The 18,566-nt window shown below is 47.5% G+C and overlaps 1 protein-coding gene across 4 annotated transcripts in view; it reads left to right on the top strand.

Moving 5' to 3' along the window:
- The window catches only part of LOC138567454 (protein phosphatase inhibitor 2-like), a 2,745,435-nt gene that overhangs the window by 1,985,220 nt on the left and 741,649 nt on the right, over positions 1–18,566 (top strand). For all 4 annotated transcript variants that reach the window (XM_069645683.1, XM_069645676.1, XM_069645667.1 and 1 more), the window contains one exon: positions 8,864–8,983. In XM_069645683.1, coding sequence (XP_069501784.1) covers positions 8,864–8,983 — 120 coding nt within the window. The remainder of the gene's footprint in view (positions 1–8,863; positions 8,984–18,566) is intronic.

The following is an 18,566-nucleotide window of genomic DNA, read 5'->3' as shown; positions in this document are numbered from 1 at the left end:
TCCAGAGTCGGCCAAGCAGTACTACGCAACCTGTTCGCTTGAGGAGAGACTGTTCCGGAGGTAAGAATTAATTGCTTCTGTTCAGCCTTGCCACCTCCCGTGGTTCTGTAATGTTGTACTGCTATGTATTTGTTATTCATGAGCATGTGAATCCATGCCAGACCCCATGCCGGAGAGTTTTTAAGTTACTTACCTATAACTATTGTTCGAATGGATTGTGTCCTCCTGCGTATTCCTCATCGCACCACCCAGCCTACCCCGTCGTACAACTTACGTGAATTACACTCTGCGTTTCCTGAGAGCGTGCGGTCTGGTGTACGACTGGTTAGTTCCTCGATAAAGAGGAATGGGGAAAAACAGAACTGAAGCCAACGGGCGCTGCACAAGCTATTTATACTAACGATGACATTGAAGCTCAACGGAGGCCCTCGAGGGACATCGACACCATGACATCGGGTACAGTGCCCTCTGCCGCAATTTTTTTTTCCAAAGCAGCAAAGCTGGCGAGATATGAATATCAAAGATGAGGAATACCCAAGTCGCCCTTCTTGGTCATCCTGCTGCTTTGTTTATTTTATTTATTTGTAAAAACTTTACATGCTTACCAAATCTGAAGATGGCTGCCAGAGGTGGGGCTTAGGGAGAGGACTGTCATTGGATGGGGGCAGTATGACCCAGAGGAAATTGATTGGTTTAGAGGAGAAATACAGTTTTTAAGTGAAAGTGAAACTGTTTTTTCTTTTACAGAGAATTCCCAGCCTGACGACGGGGAATATTCATGAGCATGTGAATCCATGCCAGACCTATGCTGGAGAAGAATAGTTAAAGGTAAGTAACTTAAACCTTCTATTTCATGCGACACTCAGATCATCCTCAAGATCCCCAACTCCCTCTCCTCACCACACCCAGACCTGGTATCCTGCCTCGCAGACATTGACCTATGGATGATGAACAACCACCTGCTCCACAACCCCGGAATAACCAAAATCCTAATCTGCATCAAAACAGCTCTCCTTCCCCAAACTATTAGGACCTGTGCACTCTGCATCCCCCTCGGTCAAAAACCTAGGATGCACTCTGAGCTAGGACCTGACCCTCTCCCATCACATCAGTGCATTCTCCAGGTCATGCACCTTCCACTCTGCATACACAATCAGATCTTTCCTTATCTCTCCAACCCCCATAGTTTCAGCAATCATACCCATTAATCTATTGCGCCTAGACTACTCTAACTCCCTCTACCTATGCAAGCTCACATACCAACTCAGAAAGCTCCAACGGATCCAAAAATCTACAGCAAGACTCCTCTTCGCACTCTTCCCCCAGAGAACACATCTCTGCCGCACTCAGGACACTTCAGTGGCTGCCCATCAGCCGACGGGCCTCTTTCAAAATGGGCATTACCCACTGCGCCATCCACAAGAAAGGCCCTGCATTCCTCCAAAACAAGCTAACGCGCCACCGCCAATCCCGAGTCCTCAGAACAGGCTCTGCACACCTCCTGTTAGTCCCCCCTTTCAAGTTCTCCAGATTAGGAGGTGCCTATTTCACTGTCCTTGCACCCACCTTCTGGAACTCTTCCCCCAGAGAACACATCTCTGCCGCACTCAGGACACTTCAGTGGCTGCCCATCAGCCGACGGGCCTCTTTCAAAATGGGCATTACCCACTGCGCCATCCACAAGAAAGGCCCTGCATTCCTCCAAAACAAGCTAACGCGCCACCGCCCATCCCGAGTCCTCAGATCAGGCTCTGCACACATCCTGTTAGTCCCCCCTTTCAAGTTCTCCAGATTAGGAGGTGCCTGTTTCTCTGTCCTTGCACCCACCTTCTGGAACTCCCTCCCCCTCTGCCTCATTGAGGATTGACTGGCCTTTAGGAAATGCCTCAAAACCAGGCTGTTCCCCTCCACCGCCTGAACCCTCCTTCCCCACGCGCACTTCCCACAACTCGCACACAAGCATTATTTAGCAGTCATCCCCCCCTCCCTATACACATTTCCCTTCCACTTGGGCCTCTCTCAGTCACCTGCCTCTTCTCTCCTTCACCCTCTGTGCTCTGCCACCTCTAACAAAGCCTTGGCGCCGCCAACCCCTTACGGAGGATGCAAGAAGGTATTCCAGTAACTTGCTAATGATAAGGAATCCGGATTTTGCCTGATTTAGGCTGGGTATTGCATGCATATGGGCTCGGAGGGAGGACAATGCAATTGCACTTAAAATGTACCTTAGGAAACTCACTCTGATCTTCAGGGAGGAGGACACTCAGGCACTCGGATCCCTCCCTCATAGCCGGCACTTTATGTAATTCGAAAACACATGAGGGTGGGCCATGAAACCACACGTAACTATGAAAGGGGACCTTGCTCGTATTAGAAGGAACTAGAGATGGCAATTTATCACTCTTAAGATCCTCTCGGAGGGTGAGTTTTATGTATTCATTTAGCACTTAGATAATCTGTGAAACGTAGCACTGCTCCTTGTACATAGGACGTAGACATTTTTGTTTGTACAGCTAACCCTTGTTCTCCTCTCGCACATTGCACCTTCACAATTTAGCAGAAGAGACGGGCGCATGCCACACATCCTGCACTCACATATATCACAAACTGTTGCACAACACCTATGCCATAAGAATGAAGCTACCTTTAACGACAACAATTCAAACTGTAGCTTCCCACATAACTCTCTATTTCCTTAAACATAACCCACCCCTTTAGTTTATAGTATACCTCTGCTGTGCCCATCCACATGCCACTAGACATGGGTGACTAGCAGGGTCTTGGCCACCCTCACATAACTTTAATGGCTGAAATGCACACATGCATAATAGCACCTCCCAATTTCCCCAAATTTTGGACTCCGTTCCATCAGATGGCATTCAACCTGCAGCCCATTGAGAACATAATTATGGTGAAATGAACTATACAAATGTCAAAATGAATGAATATGGGGGGGGCAGGAATTGAGACCCTCTCTGCTGCTACCATCCACCTCAGGGGTAGGACTTGCTCTGGATGGGTTCCTGGTAGGTCTCTCACCCTTGGCTGAGAAGGCTTCCCATCACCTCTTGACCAGGTAAAATTATTGGCCTTCTCACGTTACACCTTTTGAGGCCTTAGTCTGCAACCTCCTGTGAAAAACCAGAGGATGTTTCACAGCCTATTGCCTGGGGATCCCATACTTAGGGGGCCAGGGAAAGGCCATCGCTTTTGGATCTCGACCCTGGGAAGCGAGGGAACATTACCTGGGTAGGGAGTCTTCGGGGAGTGGGAATGAAGCACCCTTTTTCCTTAACTTATCTAATCCATATCCCGGCTTATTTTATGGGAAACTACAACTTCCATAATTCCTCCCCACTTCACATTGACCACACTACTGAGCCGAGGAAGATGAGGAATGAGGCCAAGAGGATTACCTCTACTGATTTACGATGGCTCTGTCCCTCTAATGAGATCAGGCAGAGTCAGGAACGTGATATGAATTACATAACCAGCCACTTGTTAACACTCCATGTTAGGAGAACAGGTGGCGCACAGGCACGCTCGAAGTGAAGCTGGGTGTGAGAAGGAACAGCTCTTTTGGGGCTGATGCGAAACAGGCTATTGAAGTTGGAAGGCCAAGGGGCTGATCGGCTGCAGCGGAGAACGAGAGAGAGCCAGGCGAGAATTCCATGCTTTCGGGAAGCCGTAAGCGTTCCACGACCGAAAAGGAGTGAGCGGAAAAGAGAATCCTTCAAAGCGCTTCTAGGCAGCCCACTACCCTACCAGGTGAATGATCAAGTTGGGGAGGAGCAGAGGAGGCGTTGGTAACGGCCTTGACTACTATGGAAAAAGCATTGAAGATAGAAGCCAAAATAACAAAAGCCCGGTTTGTGTTAAGAACAAAAGAGGCATGTAACAAGAGTTGAAGGTTGTGCATGTGCCGATAAAACGAGTAATGAAGAGAACAATGATTGAATGCTGAGAAAAGTATACAAAGTAACAGAGTGGTCATGCGGTGCTGAATTGCGCATTCAAAGGTTTCTATGAAATGTTCGAAATAATGGAATGCGGGCAATGAAGGCAAGAAAGTAACTGCAATCCCGAACTAGAGTTGATTGAGTGAAAAGCAATCTATATGAACTATGAAAATCGCCAACAGGGAAAAAGTAAAGAAGACATGAATTTTTAAAGATGCCAAGAGGGCAAGAGTAAAACTACGAGTGCCATGAAGTATTATTGTTGCGTGTGAACTTTGAAAGATGCCAAGAGGGCAAAAGTAAAACAAGAAGTATTGGTGTTATATGTGGACTTTGTAATGGAATGCGGGCAATGAAGGCAAGAAAGTAACTGCAATCCCGAACTAGAGTTAATTGAGTGAAAAGCAATCTATATGAACTTTGAAAATCGCCAACAGGGAAAAAGTAAAGAAGACATGAATTTTTAAAGATGCCAAAAGGGCAAAAGTAAAACTACAAGTACCAAGCAGCATTGTTGATTGCCAAATTGTTTAAAAAGGAGTTTGAAGTGGTCATGCAGAGCTCTATGTAAAATCCTTGCAGTTTTGAATGTCGTTGACAGTAAAAAGAGATAAGGATAGAACGTGGGGAAGAGAACCCCCACAAAGAGAAAGCCAGGCTGGAGCCCAGCAGAGGGAAGCCTGTGCTGAACTGTGATGAAATGAAGAGCTGAACGTGAAAAGAGAGGCAGGCTGGAGCCCAGCGGAGATAAGCCTGTGCTGAACTGTGATGAAGTGAAGAGCTGAACGTGAAAAGAGAGGCAGGCTGGAGCCCAGCGGAGATAAGCCTGTGTTGAAAAGTGGCAAATTGAAAGTCAGGAGCAGAACTGTGTATTTGTGGTAAGGCTGACGAAGCGTAAAGAATTGATTAGACTATCAAAAGCTTGAAGACCAAGCCTGAACTGTTGAATTGTACTGGCACGCCAGAGTGTGCAAGACTGGTAGAACTGTGCCATCCACCTATCCTTTTTAAGAAACTCTCAAGACCCTGCGCTTCTGAACGTGGGGAAGGGAGTTGTTACCTAAGCCATTCTGACATTTCTTTTAAGACAATTTCTTTCCTTTTTTTATTCCCTTTACACATTTGTCATTTGAGAAGGAAGGCAAGGTCAGGTTTTTTTATTATGGGCCTTTTTATCTTGACTAGACTGACTTGTACCGGTTTTTGTTTATTTAATGGTCGAGACTACTCCCATTTTAGAATTAGGGACAGTTAGGAATTCCACCAACCCCAGTAAACTACAAAATAAAGGTTTTCGGAACTTGCATCTATTGTGTTTGTGTCTAACGTTGATACCATGCCTTCCTTACACTCCACAAACCGGTCCTGTTCCTTGAAAGTCTGGAGATGAAAGGTAGTTTAGAACCTGTGCCAGAGTTCCAAGTTACCTGTGACCTCAGTTGACACCCTGGTCCTTTCCTCCATCTTCGGCTGGGCTGGCTCCAACCTCCGGGAACAAGTTAATTGAAGGCAAACACTATTTTCAAACCTACTCTCTGAATAACTCCACCTAAAGCCCTCTCCCCTCTGACCCTAGGGAACCTGAAAAATATGCCTCAGTACAGCTGAGGGCTGTCAGTTCATCAAAATACTAATGATAGATGAAGTGGTATCACGTGATTTTTACGCCCACTAAGAACACAGGAGGGATTTCACATCATGGAATCTGACCATGATAGCGTCACAGGGCGTGATCTTGCATGACCTTTGTCCTGATGCCATTCATGAATGGACATCACTGATGTACAACATCTACAATAAGCATGAGATAGCTTTAGAGAAGTTTTGTTATTTAAGCAAAGGAAAGGCTAGTCCAGTTACCATTCATACGTTAACTATGGTGCTTCCTTTATATGCCAAGGGTAAAGCCATGATATGCCAGAGGCACAACTGCAGAGCCAATACATGCCTCGGTTAATACCATCATATGGCAGTGGAGCCACAGATGGCTAGAATATCCTCATAAAACCATGTAATCCCATCCTATGCCGGTTATAGCCTTGCATGCCATGTATTGACATATGTAATGTGCAACTACAAATGCCTGGATGCCCTCATTCTAGACCAAATACAGTGTCACACCCTATGGTAACTTTAGCCACATACGCAAAATATAACATCACATGGCCAGGTGCTGCTTAAAATTCCATACTTCTTATGTACCGCATTCTTTTGAGAGATAGAACTTCATATGAACCACACACGACCACCTTACTTTAAGAAAACGACTGAAAACCTAGCTATTCAACTCACTGAGACAAGCCTAAAAACGTGCACCACAACAAACCATACCCTGGGACCAAGGCAAATATGGGACAATATGGATCGAAGAACAAACAATAAAACGACCACACACCCAGAGCCAAACAGAAACCAACAAACCCTCCCTCCTCTTTTCCACACCTGCATACCTCTCATGCACTACACATGCCCAAAAGGGCCAGCAAAACTACACAAAAAAACACACACAAAACACACACCCACTGCTAATCACCTCACAAGACCAAACTGTTGCACGCAATAAACACTCCCAGAGAGCTGACATGCACCAGTTTCTCCTGGTTCTGTAAGCATCAACAGAAAACCAGAACTTATATCCTATCCCTCACTAACCAACCCCACACACATTTCTTACAGAGCCATGTGAGCGCCTGGAGACCATTTAGGGAAGCTGTACAAATTTGCTCATCAGCATAATCGTATAGCCAGGATAGGCTTTTGATGCTTATTTCTAAACACATTCAAACTATGTCTGGGCATATTCTGCTGTGCAAGATGTATGAGGCTGGCAGCCTAGGCCCTGTCTCATGTTACCACAGCTTCATGGGCAGGGATGCTAATGTGTCAAGGAGAGAGAAGCCTTTTGGTAAGGATCGTCCGTCTCTGATACAACTGTCTGGCGCCACACTGGGAGCTGTCAGAGGGAAGGATGCTGGAAGAAATCTGCCCCGCCATGTGGCCTCTTCATAGAGGCGTGGTTCTTGTTCTCTCTTTCTGAGGAGGGAGGAAATGTGCTCACTCCTTTTCACTCCCCCCATCCATAGCAGCAAGTAGGAGGCTTTTGAAGGGCTAGGGAAGTAAGAAAGTGTGGGTAATCATACACCATGTCGGTCAAACTATTTACCCTCAGTGATCACGGGCTCACTGCTGTGAGGGGAAGGATAATTGGTTTGAACAACGGAAATTAAACACAGCTCTAAGAAAGTGTGCTCTCTTCCTGCCACCCCTCTTCATCGTTGTACCCAGGGGCCAAAAGGCCCGGACCAGGAGAATCAAATGATGAGCCATTGGTAGAACCTGGCCAATCCTGCCATGATGTCCCTACTACAGTCACCATATACAGGAAACAGCCTGCCACAACCAAAGCCCTGTCTCAGCCTCATACGTGCAGACTACGCCATCATATTCCCTTATGCAGTCTCATGAACCCAAGTAGACCCACCCTCAAATGCCAGGTACAGCTTATTTTTCCAAGGTACAGCCTGATATGTTCAGATGTGGTCTCATATGCCTTGGTATAGCCCAACAAGCCCCTTCATTGTTGTCCTGTGGCAATTGAAGCCTCAAATCCCCAGCTGTGATTAGCATATGCCCAGGTAGAGCATTTTATTCATAAATATAGTCTCACATGCCTAGGTACAGTCCTCATATCTTAAATGCAGTCTTGTATTCCCAAGTACAACCATCATATGTTCAATAATAGCAATCATATGCTCTAGTGGAGCCTCACATGCACAGTGATAGTCTCAGGCAATCAATTACAGCCATTGCATGCCAGCTACAGTCTCGCATCCTTGAGTACATACACAATCAGGTACTGCTATTTGGTGCCCAGCCAACATATGTAAAATTAATACTTAAATGTCCAGGTACTTGCATAATAGTCACATGCACAGCATGCCCACACTCTGGCCTTCTCTCACCCCAGAAAGACTTTTGCCCTGTTGCAGGGCCTACCCAGATGGAAGGCACAGAACAGGCAGGGACATGTGTAGGTAGATCCTTTTCTCTCTGACTGTGAATCACCCTGCCTTCGCTGGCCTCCTTTGGTACCCCAGCCAGGATGTAGATGAGTGGGACCAAGGGGATGGGAACCTCACAATTTGGCTGGTCTCCCTGAGTCCCGTTTGCCTGCCTTGTGCTGGAGTGTGGAGTTTGGAGGCTGGAATAGTGTCACAGGGTCTTCTTCCTGTTGCTGCCCTTTCACTCCAAGGGTGAAGAGTAGAGAAGGACGTGTGATGTAGTGACAGAGATTCCTCCTCTTACTCCCGCACAAGATACTCCTCCTCATGTTTCTTCTTGCAGCAAGCTGGATCTTTGTATTAGAGTTGTAAATATGCATTTAACAATATATGTAAATATTGACCATGACAATTACATGCTGTGATTTTTATTTTCTCTCACTTTAAACTGTCAGCCACTCTTCTTTGCCCTGCATTAATGAATCGCATGCCTGTGACTACTGTTTGTCCCCATCTTGCCCGCCGTGGATGTGCTTTGGGACCAGGAGAGGGAAGTGGAGTGGGAACGAGGGCCATACCTCACCTCTGCACTACTTCCTTTTGAAAATAGATTTAAAGTAACCACCAATGAATCTGAGTGAAGCAAGTAATCACCAATGAAAAGGATGAACATGTATTTGACTTCTGTCACTACCTAGGGAGCTCTCAACTAAACTTGAGAAATAAGCTCTGCTCTCAGAGAGTGCACTCTATTTTCTTTAGTGAGACCCAGGAAGAGTATGGGAAGGACGTTATTGTGGGGCTTTTGGAGTGCCCATGTAAAAAGAGGCTTCTTTCAAACAATAGCATTAGATGAAAATGTTTTCAAGTTTCAAACAATTGTTTTTCTTTCCTTGGTTTTAGCTCCCATTCTCTCACCTCGTTCAAGTGGAGGTAGAGGCAGCAGTGGATATCTACTGCAAGGAAAAGAGGCAAGCACCAGCATAGAATTGCCAGTGGTGATGCGCCAGTCAGATCTCAAAGGTAAGTCAGAAGTAACCTTTGAGGTTCATGACAACAAAGGGCACCTCCACAGAGGTGATCTCCTAAAAATGCTGGCAATAGGAAAGAAAGTCCCAAAGAACTGTGACTCAGGGACAGCTATTCAAAGGATGATGCAAGTGTGTCGCCCTTGTCACCAGCAATCATATGACAATGCAGTACATTTTGGCTCATTCTCAGGGAGGGAGTAATAATTGCACTCTACATTCCTTCCATTACATTTATAATCCTTCTGTAAAAATGGGGCTCATTCTAACTTTGCCGGTGCAGTAATAACGTGCCGCTAATTCCGTTTACCAGCATGTTACTGCACTGGCAAAACACAAGTTTGCCAGTGGGGTACCCGAATTATCTCCAGCCAAGAGCTAGAGATAAGTCAGGCACCTTACCGGAAAACATAGTACCACTACTGCTTATCAAGATGTTCACACTGTCTCTCCATACGCCCCCCAATCCTCAAGGTCTGACCGAAAATTCCTCATGCTATCAGTGCTTTCTGTAGAAACCTGCCAATACAACAAACACATAAAGCCAAACATGAGGAACAGAAAATGTCTATTTCCATACAGCTATGCAGAACTATACAGAGAAACTAACAGCATATCCAAGTGCCAAAACTGAGTTCCCAAATCTATGTTTTTGGGGGGAGATTTACACAAAAAGGTTCATACAGAAAACAGCATGACACGACATAACGGTTACAATACCAAGGAGCTTCCTTACATAACATTCTCTGACATTAGAGGGGATGGCTTAGTGGCACTGTGCTATGTCTGTACAGTTCCGCTTGGTCTAACCACCTGACAATATGTCCATCATGTGGGACATATGCCCTAGTCAGTTGACTGACACCAGCATGGCCTATTATTCCAGTACTCACGCTCTGCCTAGCCTTAATGGGTGACGTGTCATATGTCACTAGGTGTGTCTGAACCCAAGGCAGGAATTGATAAGCCCATATGGATATGTGGCTGTGATGGTAGGCTCTTCCAGCCAATCAGGTAAGTGCATAACTTTTACCACGGTACAGCGCTGGTTATGGCTGAGGTGCTACTCTGCCTATGATACGTGCACGGCCATTCTGCACAAAAAATACATAATACTGTTGGTTACAACAGTTTTCCATTTTGTGGTTACAGCACAACCTTTCTTATTTAGTTAATTATTTATTTTTACAATTGAAAGCTTTTCTTCCCTCAAATCTGGTCTCATTTGGACCTTTATTTGTTAATCCTACCCTCTCAGGTTAGTTTAAGCAATTTTATATCTCTTTTTTTCTTCATAATGGCATAAAGAAATTATCTGGTTTCAAGTTTATATGCACATGGGAGGAGACAGCCTCCGGGGTGATGTCATGGCTTCATTGGATGAGACATGGTATCACCCCATTTGCCTTGAAGATGATCTCCTTATACCCAAAACTCTCATGGCCTATTGCCATATGTCTATACTGCCACCTAGGGAAAATAGAGAAACTAGCTCCCCAAGGTATATAGACCAAATTTCCATCCCCGGTCTAAAATGTGGAAACTCCAAGGCCATCTTTTCCAGTTCTAATTATTCATCATACAGAACTGATTTACCATTCAGAATCACTGAAAGTGATTTTCCAAGCAATTTACATCAACCGTCAACAATGTACACCTGTTCCCAGAAGCACCCGAATACTGGGACGAGAAAGAGGGAAAGAGCAGTGCAAAGCAAAAGTAGACACAAGCTGAGTAAGCGCTCTAGTTTTCGGAAAATACCTGTGTCCAGGAGATTTACAGACTGGAGGCAAAGTCTTAGGGGCTGCTGCTGTTGGAGAGAAAACGTTTCACCTCTCTGCGAGGCTCGAGAATCTTGGAAGCACAAACCGGTGTGGCATAGTCAACGGGTCACCAGCAAGGAAGAAGAGAAACGCTGCGAGAACGGGACACGCTACAGAAATGCCAGGAGCCAGTTGAAGACCCCTGGGTGTTCGCCGACTGCTTGAAGCAGCATCTTACCTACCGGGACATGAACTAAAGCAGGCGTGCTGAAGCAAAGCCGTGGGAGACGCCAGTACGAAGAGAAAGCTGTCACGAGGGGATGGCAGGCTCACAAGGGGATGGCAGGCAGTACACCATTGCCGCTTGACCGCAATCGAGCCCAACAAGAGCTGGTGAGACACCCCAAGCATAGTGGGGACCCTATGGCATTTCGGCGGCCTCGCCAAACACAAACAATTATTAAAGCTTCAGAAGGAGATAAAAGCAAAGCGACTGATTGAGAAACAAGAAAGTGTATTATACGAAAAAGACCCATATCAGTATGTGAATGGGTGGAATGCAAATATATGGGGAACCCAAATCGAATGATATATTAAGAAGATATATTGTGCAGAAAAGGAGATGGACAACTAGGAGAGTGGAGAGAAACATTGTGTGACTATAAAAAGCCCTGGCAGGTGAACACACCAGGAAATTTCAAGTATGTAAACACAAGAAGTCCAGGCATGAGAATATACCAGGCCGTTACAATTGTGTGTAACTACAAGAATCCCTGGAAGGAGTACATACCAGATAGCTACAAGTGTGTGCGAATCCAAGAAGCCCTATTAGGACAGCATACCAGGCAATTCAAAAGTGTGGATACCAGAGGTCCTGAGAAGGACTATCAGGACTGCGTTGATTAACAAACAAGCAGTAATTTCCTGGAAGGAAGGGATACTGGGAACCTTGAAAGATATATATATATATAACTATAAAGACAATGAACTGTGTAGGTGACAGTGCCATTGTGGGCCAAGAAAGAGACAAGGAACTATTATCACACCACACGTCAGCTGCACTTCCCGGTCTTATGATTTCCCTTTCGGATGTTATGTCGGTCTGAGTTGAAAAGGACAATTCCCCCTTCGTCGTCCCTCCAGGTCTCGCTGCCTTTCTCCTCCGTTTAAACTGCTGGTCCAATGTAGCTGTTTCCTCGTGCTTTCGGCCTTGCTCAAAGTATGGTCTCATGCTCTGGCTTTTATCCCTGTGGGGAAGGGAAAGGACTGTCAGGTGTGCGTAGTTATGGTCAATTGCCTGACTCTGCCTGACCCTTGTGTTGGGTAAACGGCTCTGGTGTTAGTCCGTTGTCTTTTCACGGTGTAGGAAAGTGTTTGTGTCGGAAATGGAGGGTAGAACTTCTAAGTATCCTACAGTGTAGGGTTTGGGAATTCTATAGGGAAGAATGTAGGAAGGGTAGTGTTTTGTCACAACAAACTGGGAGTTTGTGAAATAATAATCAGAGGGGTGGGGAGGCGAATGACTGGTAATATTCTGGTAGGACGCAGGAAAACAGGGATTCTGGGAGAGATAAGATCTGAGTGCAACAGGGTTTAGGTTCCTAGGGGATTTGTCATATACAGAGGGGTTGTTGTATCTGGGCCAGAGAGATTCATTGGGAGGAAGGGAGGCAGATGTGGCACAGCCTACAAAGATCCCAGGGATCTCGTCCTCCTCTCCTTCTTCCCTGGTATAATACCGCATCTCACCTGGGTTATTTCCCTAGCACAACCCCGAACTCCCAAACCCAGGCGATACTCCCTCACTCGTCCGCCCCCAGCGTTGGGATCTGAGGGATTTTTTAAATGTTAACTTCATTTTATGAAGATAATGAACCCTCAGATGACAATACACCACCATTTGCCTTACAGTTTGGTACCCCAGATGTGCCAGATGAATTAATCTCTGAAGAGTCTAGAATAAAAGACTTGAATGAAAACCTGCAGACAGCCAGTGGTATAGATACCTCTCTAGAATTGGAATTTGGGAAACCAGATCCTTCTGACCACGCTGACTCTTCATATAGACAACTGATGAGCAAGGTGGTTGAATTTTTGGGTTGGAGTAGGCCTGCACCATCATTTGAGCAGGATGATCTAACTGATATATTGGATCAAGGTCCCCATAGATACACAATTTTACCTTTTCATATTGCCCTCCAAAAAAGGGTCACATCTAATTGGGAAACCCCAGAAACTGCAGTTGCAGTAAATAAAAACGTTTCAAAAAAATATAGCCATCCAGCAGTGACCCAGAATATTTAACAAAACACCCGGCACCAGAGAGTTTGCTGGTTCAGACAACAGCTCCACAAAGCAATCTGCATCCTTCTTTCTCTCCCGATAGGGATGACAAGCGAGTGAATGCTTGGAATCTATGTGATCACTGCGCCGCCTGTAACTGCGGCACCCAAAATGTTGATGCAAATTACGGCGTGCGCAGAGATCAAATAGATCACTTTATACGCGTCCACTGGCCCGCATTCCCTTACCCGACCCCCCACCACTTACCTTTGCGGCGCACACTTATGTGTACGCTGCCGACTCCCTGCTATCCCTGCGGCGTCAGTTCCTCCCACTTACGTGGGCTGGAGCTGACGCTGCAGGGTGTTTTTATTTTACTTTCTTGTCCCCCGCTTACCACAATGGTAAGCAAGGGACGGACACCTCTGCTCCCAAGGAGAGCAGGGTCAACCCTGCAACACCCACTCTGCAATGGGAGTCAGTATTTTGGGCGCTCCCAAAGTCGCAGTGACTGCGTGGGCACACAAGTCAGGGCAACATTTTAGTAAGATTCCGATGCTGGGGTTCAAAAAATATTTACTGCTGGAAGTATGGCCTTGCAATCAACTAACACTACTTGTGCCTTGTTGTAATTTACATTTACCCTGTGGCTGACCACATCCCGGAAGAAGAAGAAAGAGACGGCTTCCTGGCTATAATCAAGGATGGTAAGGAGGAAATGTGTGAATGCCTCCAGTCAGGTCTGGATACTGCAGATAGCATTAGCAGATCCATGACAACTAGTACCGTGCTGTGCAGGTTTGCGTGGTTGAGGAAGTCCGGATTTGCACCAGATGTACAAGCTAGACTCCTCAATATGCCTTTTGACAGCTTGAGGATGTTTGGAAGCAAGGCTGGCGAAAGTCTGGAAAAGCTGCAGACCTTGAAAGCGACGGTGAAAACTCTTAATGCCACCATTAGACAGCCTCAATATTCCTACCCCAGTGCATCATCTTGGAGGGGTAAGTCCTTTCGATTCTACGACTTAGTTGGAAGAGTGAGAGGACAGGCCAGTCACAGAGGTCAGAGAAGATTCCCTCGCGGTGGACGAGGGAAAGGTACTAAATCAGCCCAAGCAGCAGCAGCTTTGCCCTCAGCCGCTGCTTCAGCCGCCTCAAAACCACTCTGAGGCCTTAGCCCACATGACACCAGTGGGAGACATTAGCAAAACAGAGAGGTGATGGCTGGAAGGTTTCTATCTAGATGCGGGCAAAGCTCTAGGCAACCCTCCAGACCATCGTTTTTCAGCCTGCCAAGCCATTACAGAAGGGGAAAAACCACATGCAAATCAGGCCTGGTCCTACCCCAAAACGGGCAGTCCAGCCCGAACTGCTAGGTCATATCTCTTCTGCACGAGACCACAAGCATCCCCAGACATGTTTCAGCCTTGTTGGGCGTCATCAGTGAGGAGTAGCATGGGTCTCTAGGCCCGGCAGACTCGGGACCCACGTCTGGGCATACCCGTCCCACTCAGGGTGACTTTAGCAAAACAGAAAGGTGATGGCTGGAAGGTTTCAAATTAATTTTAACCACGGGCAAAGCTCTGGGCAACCCTCCAGACCATTGTTTTTCAGCCTGCCAATTCATTACAGAAGGGGAAAAACCACATGCAAATCAGGCCTGGTCCTACCCCAAAACGGGCAGTCCAGCCCGAACTGCTAGGTCACATCCCTTCTGCACGAGCCCACAAGCATCCCCAGACATGTTTCAGCCTTGTTGGGCGTCATCAGTGAGGAGTAGCTTGGGTCTCTAGGCCTGGCAGACTCGGGACCCACGTCTTGGCATACCCGTCCCATTCGGGGCGACTTTAGCAAAACAGAAAGGTGATGGCTGGAAGGTTTTTAATTAATCATAACCACGGGCAAAGCTCTGGGCAACCCTCGAGACCATTGTTTTTCAGCCTGCCAAGCCATTACAGAAGGGGGAAAACCATATGCAAATCAGGCCTGGTCCTACCCCAAAAGGGGCAGTTCAGCCCGAACTGCTAGGTAACATCCCTTCTGCACGAGACCACAAGTATCCCCAGACATATTTCAGCCTTGTTCGGCATCATCAGTGAGGAGTAGCTTGGGTCTCTAGGCCCGGCAGACTCGGGACCCAGGTCTGGGCATACCCGTCCCACTTGGGGTGACTTTAGCAAAACAGAAAGGTGATGGCTGGAAGGTTTTGAATTAATCATAACCACGGCAAAGCTCTGGGCACCCCTCCAGACCATCGTTTTTCAGTCTGGCAAGCCATTACAGAAGGGGATGGCTTTTGCTTTTCTTTGTCACCCCGAGTGGGACGGGTATGCCCAGACGTGGGTCCCGTGCCTGCTGGGCCTAGAGACCCAAGCTACTCCTCACTAATGAGCCCCAACAAGGGCGAAACATGTTTGGGGATGCTTGTGGTCTCGTGCAGAAGGGATATGACCTAGCAGTTTCGTGCTGGACTGCCCCTTTTGGGGTGGGGCCAAGCCTGATTTGCATATGGTCTTTCCCCTTCTGTAATGGCTTGGCAGGCGAAGAACGGTGGTCTGGAGGGTTGCCCAGAGCAATGCCAGTGGTTAAGATTAATTCTAAACCTTCCAGCCATCACCTCTTTGTTTTTGCTTTGTCACCCCGAGTGGGACGGGTATGCCCAGACGTGGGTCCCGTGCCTGCTGGGCCTAGAGACCCAAGCTACTCCTCACTGATGAGCCCCAACAAGGGCGAACCATGTTTGGGGATGCTTGTGGTCTCGTGCAGAAGGGATGTGACCTAGCAGTTCGGGCTAGACTGCCCCTTTTGGGGTGAGGCCAAGCCTGATTTGCATATGGTCTTTCCCCTTCTGTAATGGCTTGGCAGGCGAAGAATGGTGATCTAGAGGGTTGCCCAGAGCACTGCCAGTGGTTAAGATTCATTCTAACCTTCCAGCCATCACCTCTTTGTTTTTGCTTTGTCACCCCGAGTGGGAAGGGTATGCCCAGATGTGGGTCCCGTGCCTGCTGGGCCTAGAGACCCAAGCTACTCCTCACTGATGATTCCCAACAAGGGGGAAACATGTTTGGGGATGCTTGTGGTCTCGTGCAGAAGGGATGTGACCTAGCAGTTTGGGCTGGACTGCCCCTTTTGGGGTGGGGCCAAGCCTGATTTGCATGTGGTCTTTCCCCTTCTGTAATGGCTTGGCAGGCGAAGAACGGTGGTCTGGAGGGTTGCAAAGAGCAATGCCAGTGGTTAAGATTCATTCTAAACCTTCCAGCCATCACCTCTTTGTTTTTGCTTTGTGACCCCGAGTGAGACGGGTATGCCCAGACGTGGGTCCCGTGCCTGCTGGGCCTAGAGTCCCAAGCTACTCGTCACTGATGAGCCCCAACAAGGGCGAAACAGGTTTGGGGATGCTTGTGGTCTCGTGCAGAAGGGATGTGACCTAGCAGTTCGGGCTGGACTGCCACTTTTGGGGTGGGGCCAAGCCTGATTTACATATGGTCTTTCCCCTTCTGTAATGGCTTGGCAGGTGAAGAACGGTGGTCTGGAGGGTTGCTCAGAGCAATGCCAGTGGTTAAGATTCATTCTAAACCTTCCAGCCATCACCTCTTTGTTTTTGCCCAGTGGGAGACAGACTTTCTCAGCATCTGCAAGAATGGCGGGGCATTACTTCAGATACATGCGCACTGGAAACGGTAGCCCGGGTTACTGCCTTCCTTTTCTAAACAGGCCTCAGGATCATCCACCGGGAACAGCTCTTTCAAAATATTCCAGATCTGTTTCTTGTGCAGGACATTTTTACCCTGCTAGAGAAAGGTGCAATAGAACCGGTAGCTGTAGCAGAGAGGAACAAGGGTTGGTACTCCCCATACTTTCTAATTCCCAAAAAGGGCTGAGGATTGAGACCCACCTTGGACTTATGAAACTTGAAATAGTTCCTCAGGAAGGACACGTTCAAGATGGTTACCCTTCCTCAGATACTTCAGGCCCTCCAACTCCAGGATTGCATGGTGTCATTGGACCTTCAGGATGCTTACTTTCATGTGCCTATCCAACACAAGCACAGAAGGTACCTGAGGTTCGCGGTTGATGGTTCTCGTTATCAATTTCGAGTTCTGCCTTCGGGCTGACCTCTGACCCAAGGGTTTTCACCAAGTTAATGGCAGTTGGGGCAACGAGCTTCTAGAGATGCGGGATTCACATCCACCCGGATCTGGACGATTGGCTGATCCGGGCACGTTCACCTGAACAAGCCCTGGAACATCTCAGCGTAATTGGCCACTCTCTCCACAGACTGGGCTTCTCCCTTAGTTACAAGAAGTCCCACATGATACCATCACAAAGACTCCAATTTATTGGAGCAATACTGGATACAACCTAGGGGAAAGCCTCGCCACCCGAGGTGAGGGCTCAACACCTTCTGCAGATGGTCACCAAATTCAAGAGTGCCCAGCGTCTCTCGGCCTTCGATTCTTTGAGGTTGCTCAGCCTCATGGCATCCTGCATTTTCCTGGTGCCAGAGGATTGCCGGAGAATGAGATCTCTCCAATTGACTCTCAGGACTCAGTGGTCCCAATTCTCATGCAGAATGTCAGACCTTCTTCAAGTTCCAATCACAGTCGCACAGGATCTTATGTGGTGGAAACTGCGAGGACAACATTGTGAAGGGAGAACCCTTTTGGCAACCATGGGCGGAGATCACAGTAGTTACAGACGCCTCACCCATGGGGTGGGGAGCAATACTGGATACAACCTAGGGGAAAGCCTCGCCACCCGAAGTGAGGACTCAACACCTTCTGCAGACGGTCACCAAATTCAAGAGTGCTCAGTGTCTCTCGGCCTTCGATTCTTTGAGGTTGCTCGGCCTCATGGCATCCTGCATTTTCCTGGTGCCAGAGGATTGCCGAGAATGAGATCTCTCCAATCGGCTCTCAGGACTCAGTGGTCCCAATTCTCATGCAGAATGTTAGACCTTCTCAAGTTCCAATCACAGTCGCACAGGATCTAATGTGGTGGGCCTGCGAGGACAACATTCTGAAGGGAGAACCCTTTTGGCAACCATGGGCGGAGATAACAGTAGTTACAGACGCCTCACTCATGGGGTAGGGAGCCCACGCCAACGATCAGTCAATCAGCGGTCGATGATCTCCCTCAGAGTCCAAACTACACATCAACCTATTTGAGCTGAGAGCGATCAAACTAGCGCTGAAGGCCTTTCTGCCGTTTGTACGGGGAAAACATGTCCTGATAATGACCGACAACACGGTGGCTATGTACTACCTCAACAAGACAGAAGGCGTAGGGTCACTACCACTGTGCATAGAGGCAATGCAACTCTGGTTCTGGGCAATTCAAGAAGGAATCTCCCTGTTGGCAGTTCACCTAGCCAAGGATGAGAACACAGCGACGGACGCACTGATCAGGCAGAGCACAGTCTCCTACGAGTGGGAACTAGCTCAAGAAGTCCTTCAAGAGATCACCCTTTGGGAAACCCCTCAAGTGGATCTATTCGCGACCATTGTCAACTGTAAGTGTGAACTGTTCTGCT

This window comes from Ambystoma mexicanum, chromosome 1p (assembly GCF_040938575.1).
Source record: "Ambystoma mexicanum isolate Mex_15411 chromosome 1p, UKY_AmexF1_1, whole genome shotgun sequence".
Classification (NCBI taxonomy): Eukaryota; Metazoa; Chordata; class Amphibia; order Caudata; family Ambystomatidae; genus Ambystoma; species Ambystoma mexicanum.
The sequence above is the reverse complement of the archived record's forward strand: the minus strand, read 5'-3'. Positions and strand labels throughout refer to the sequence as shown.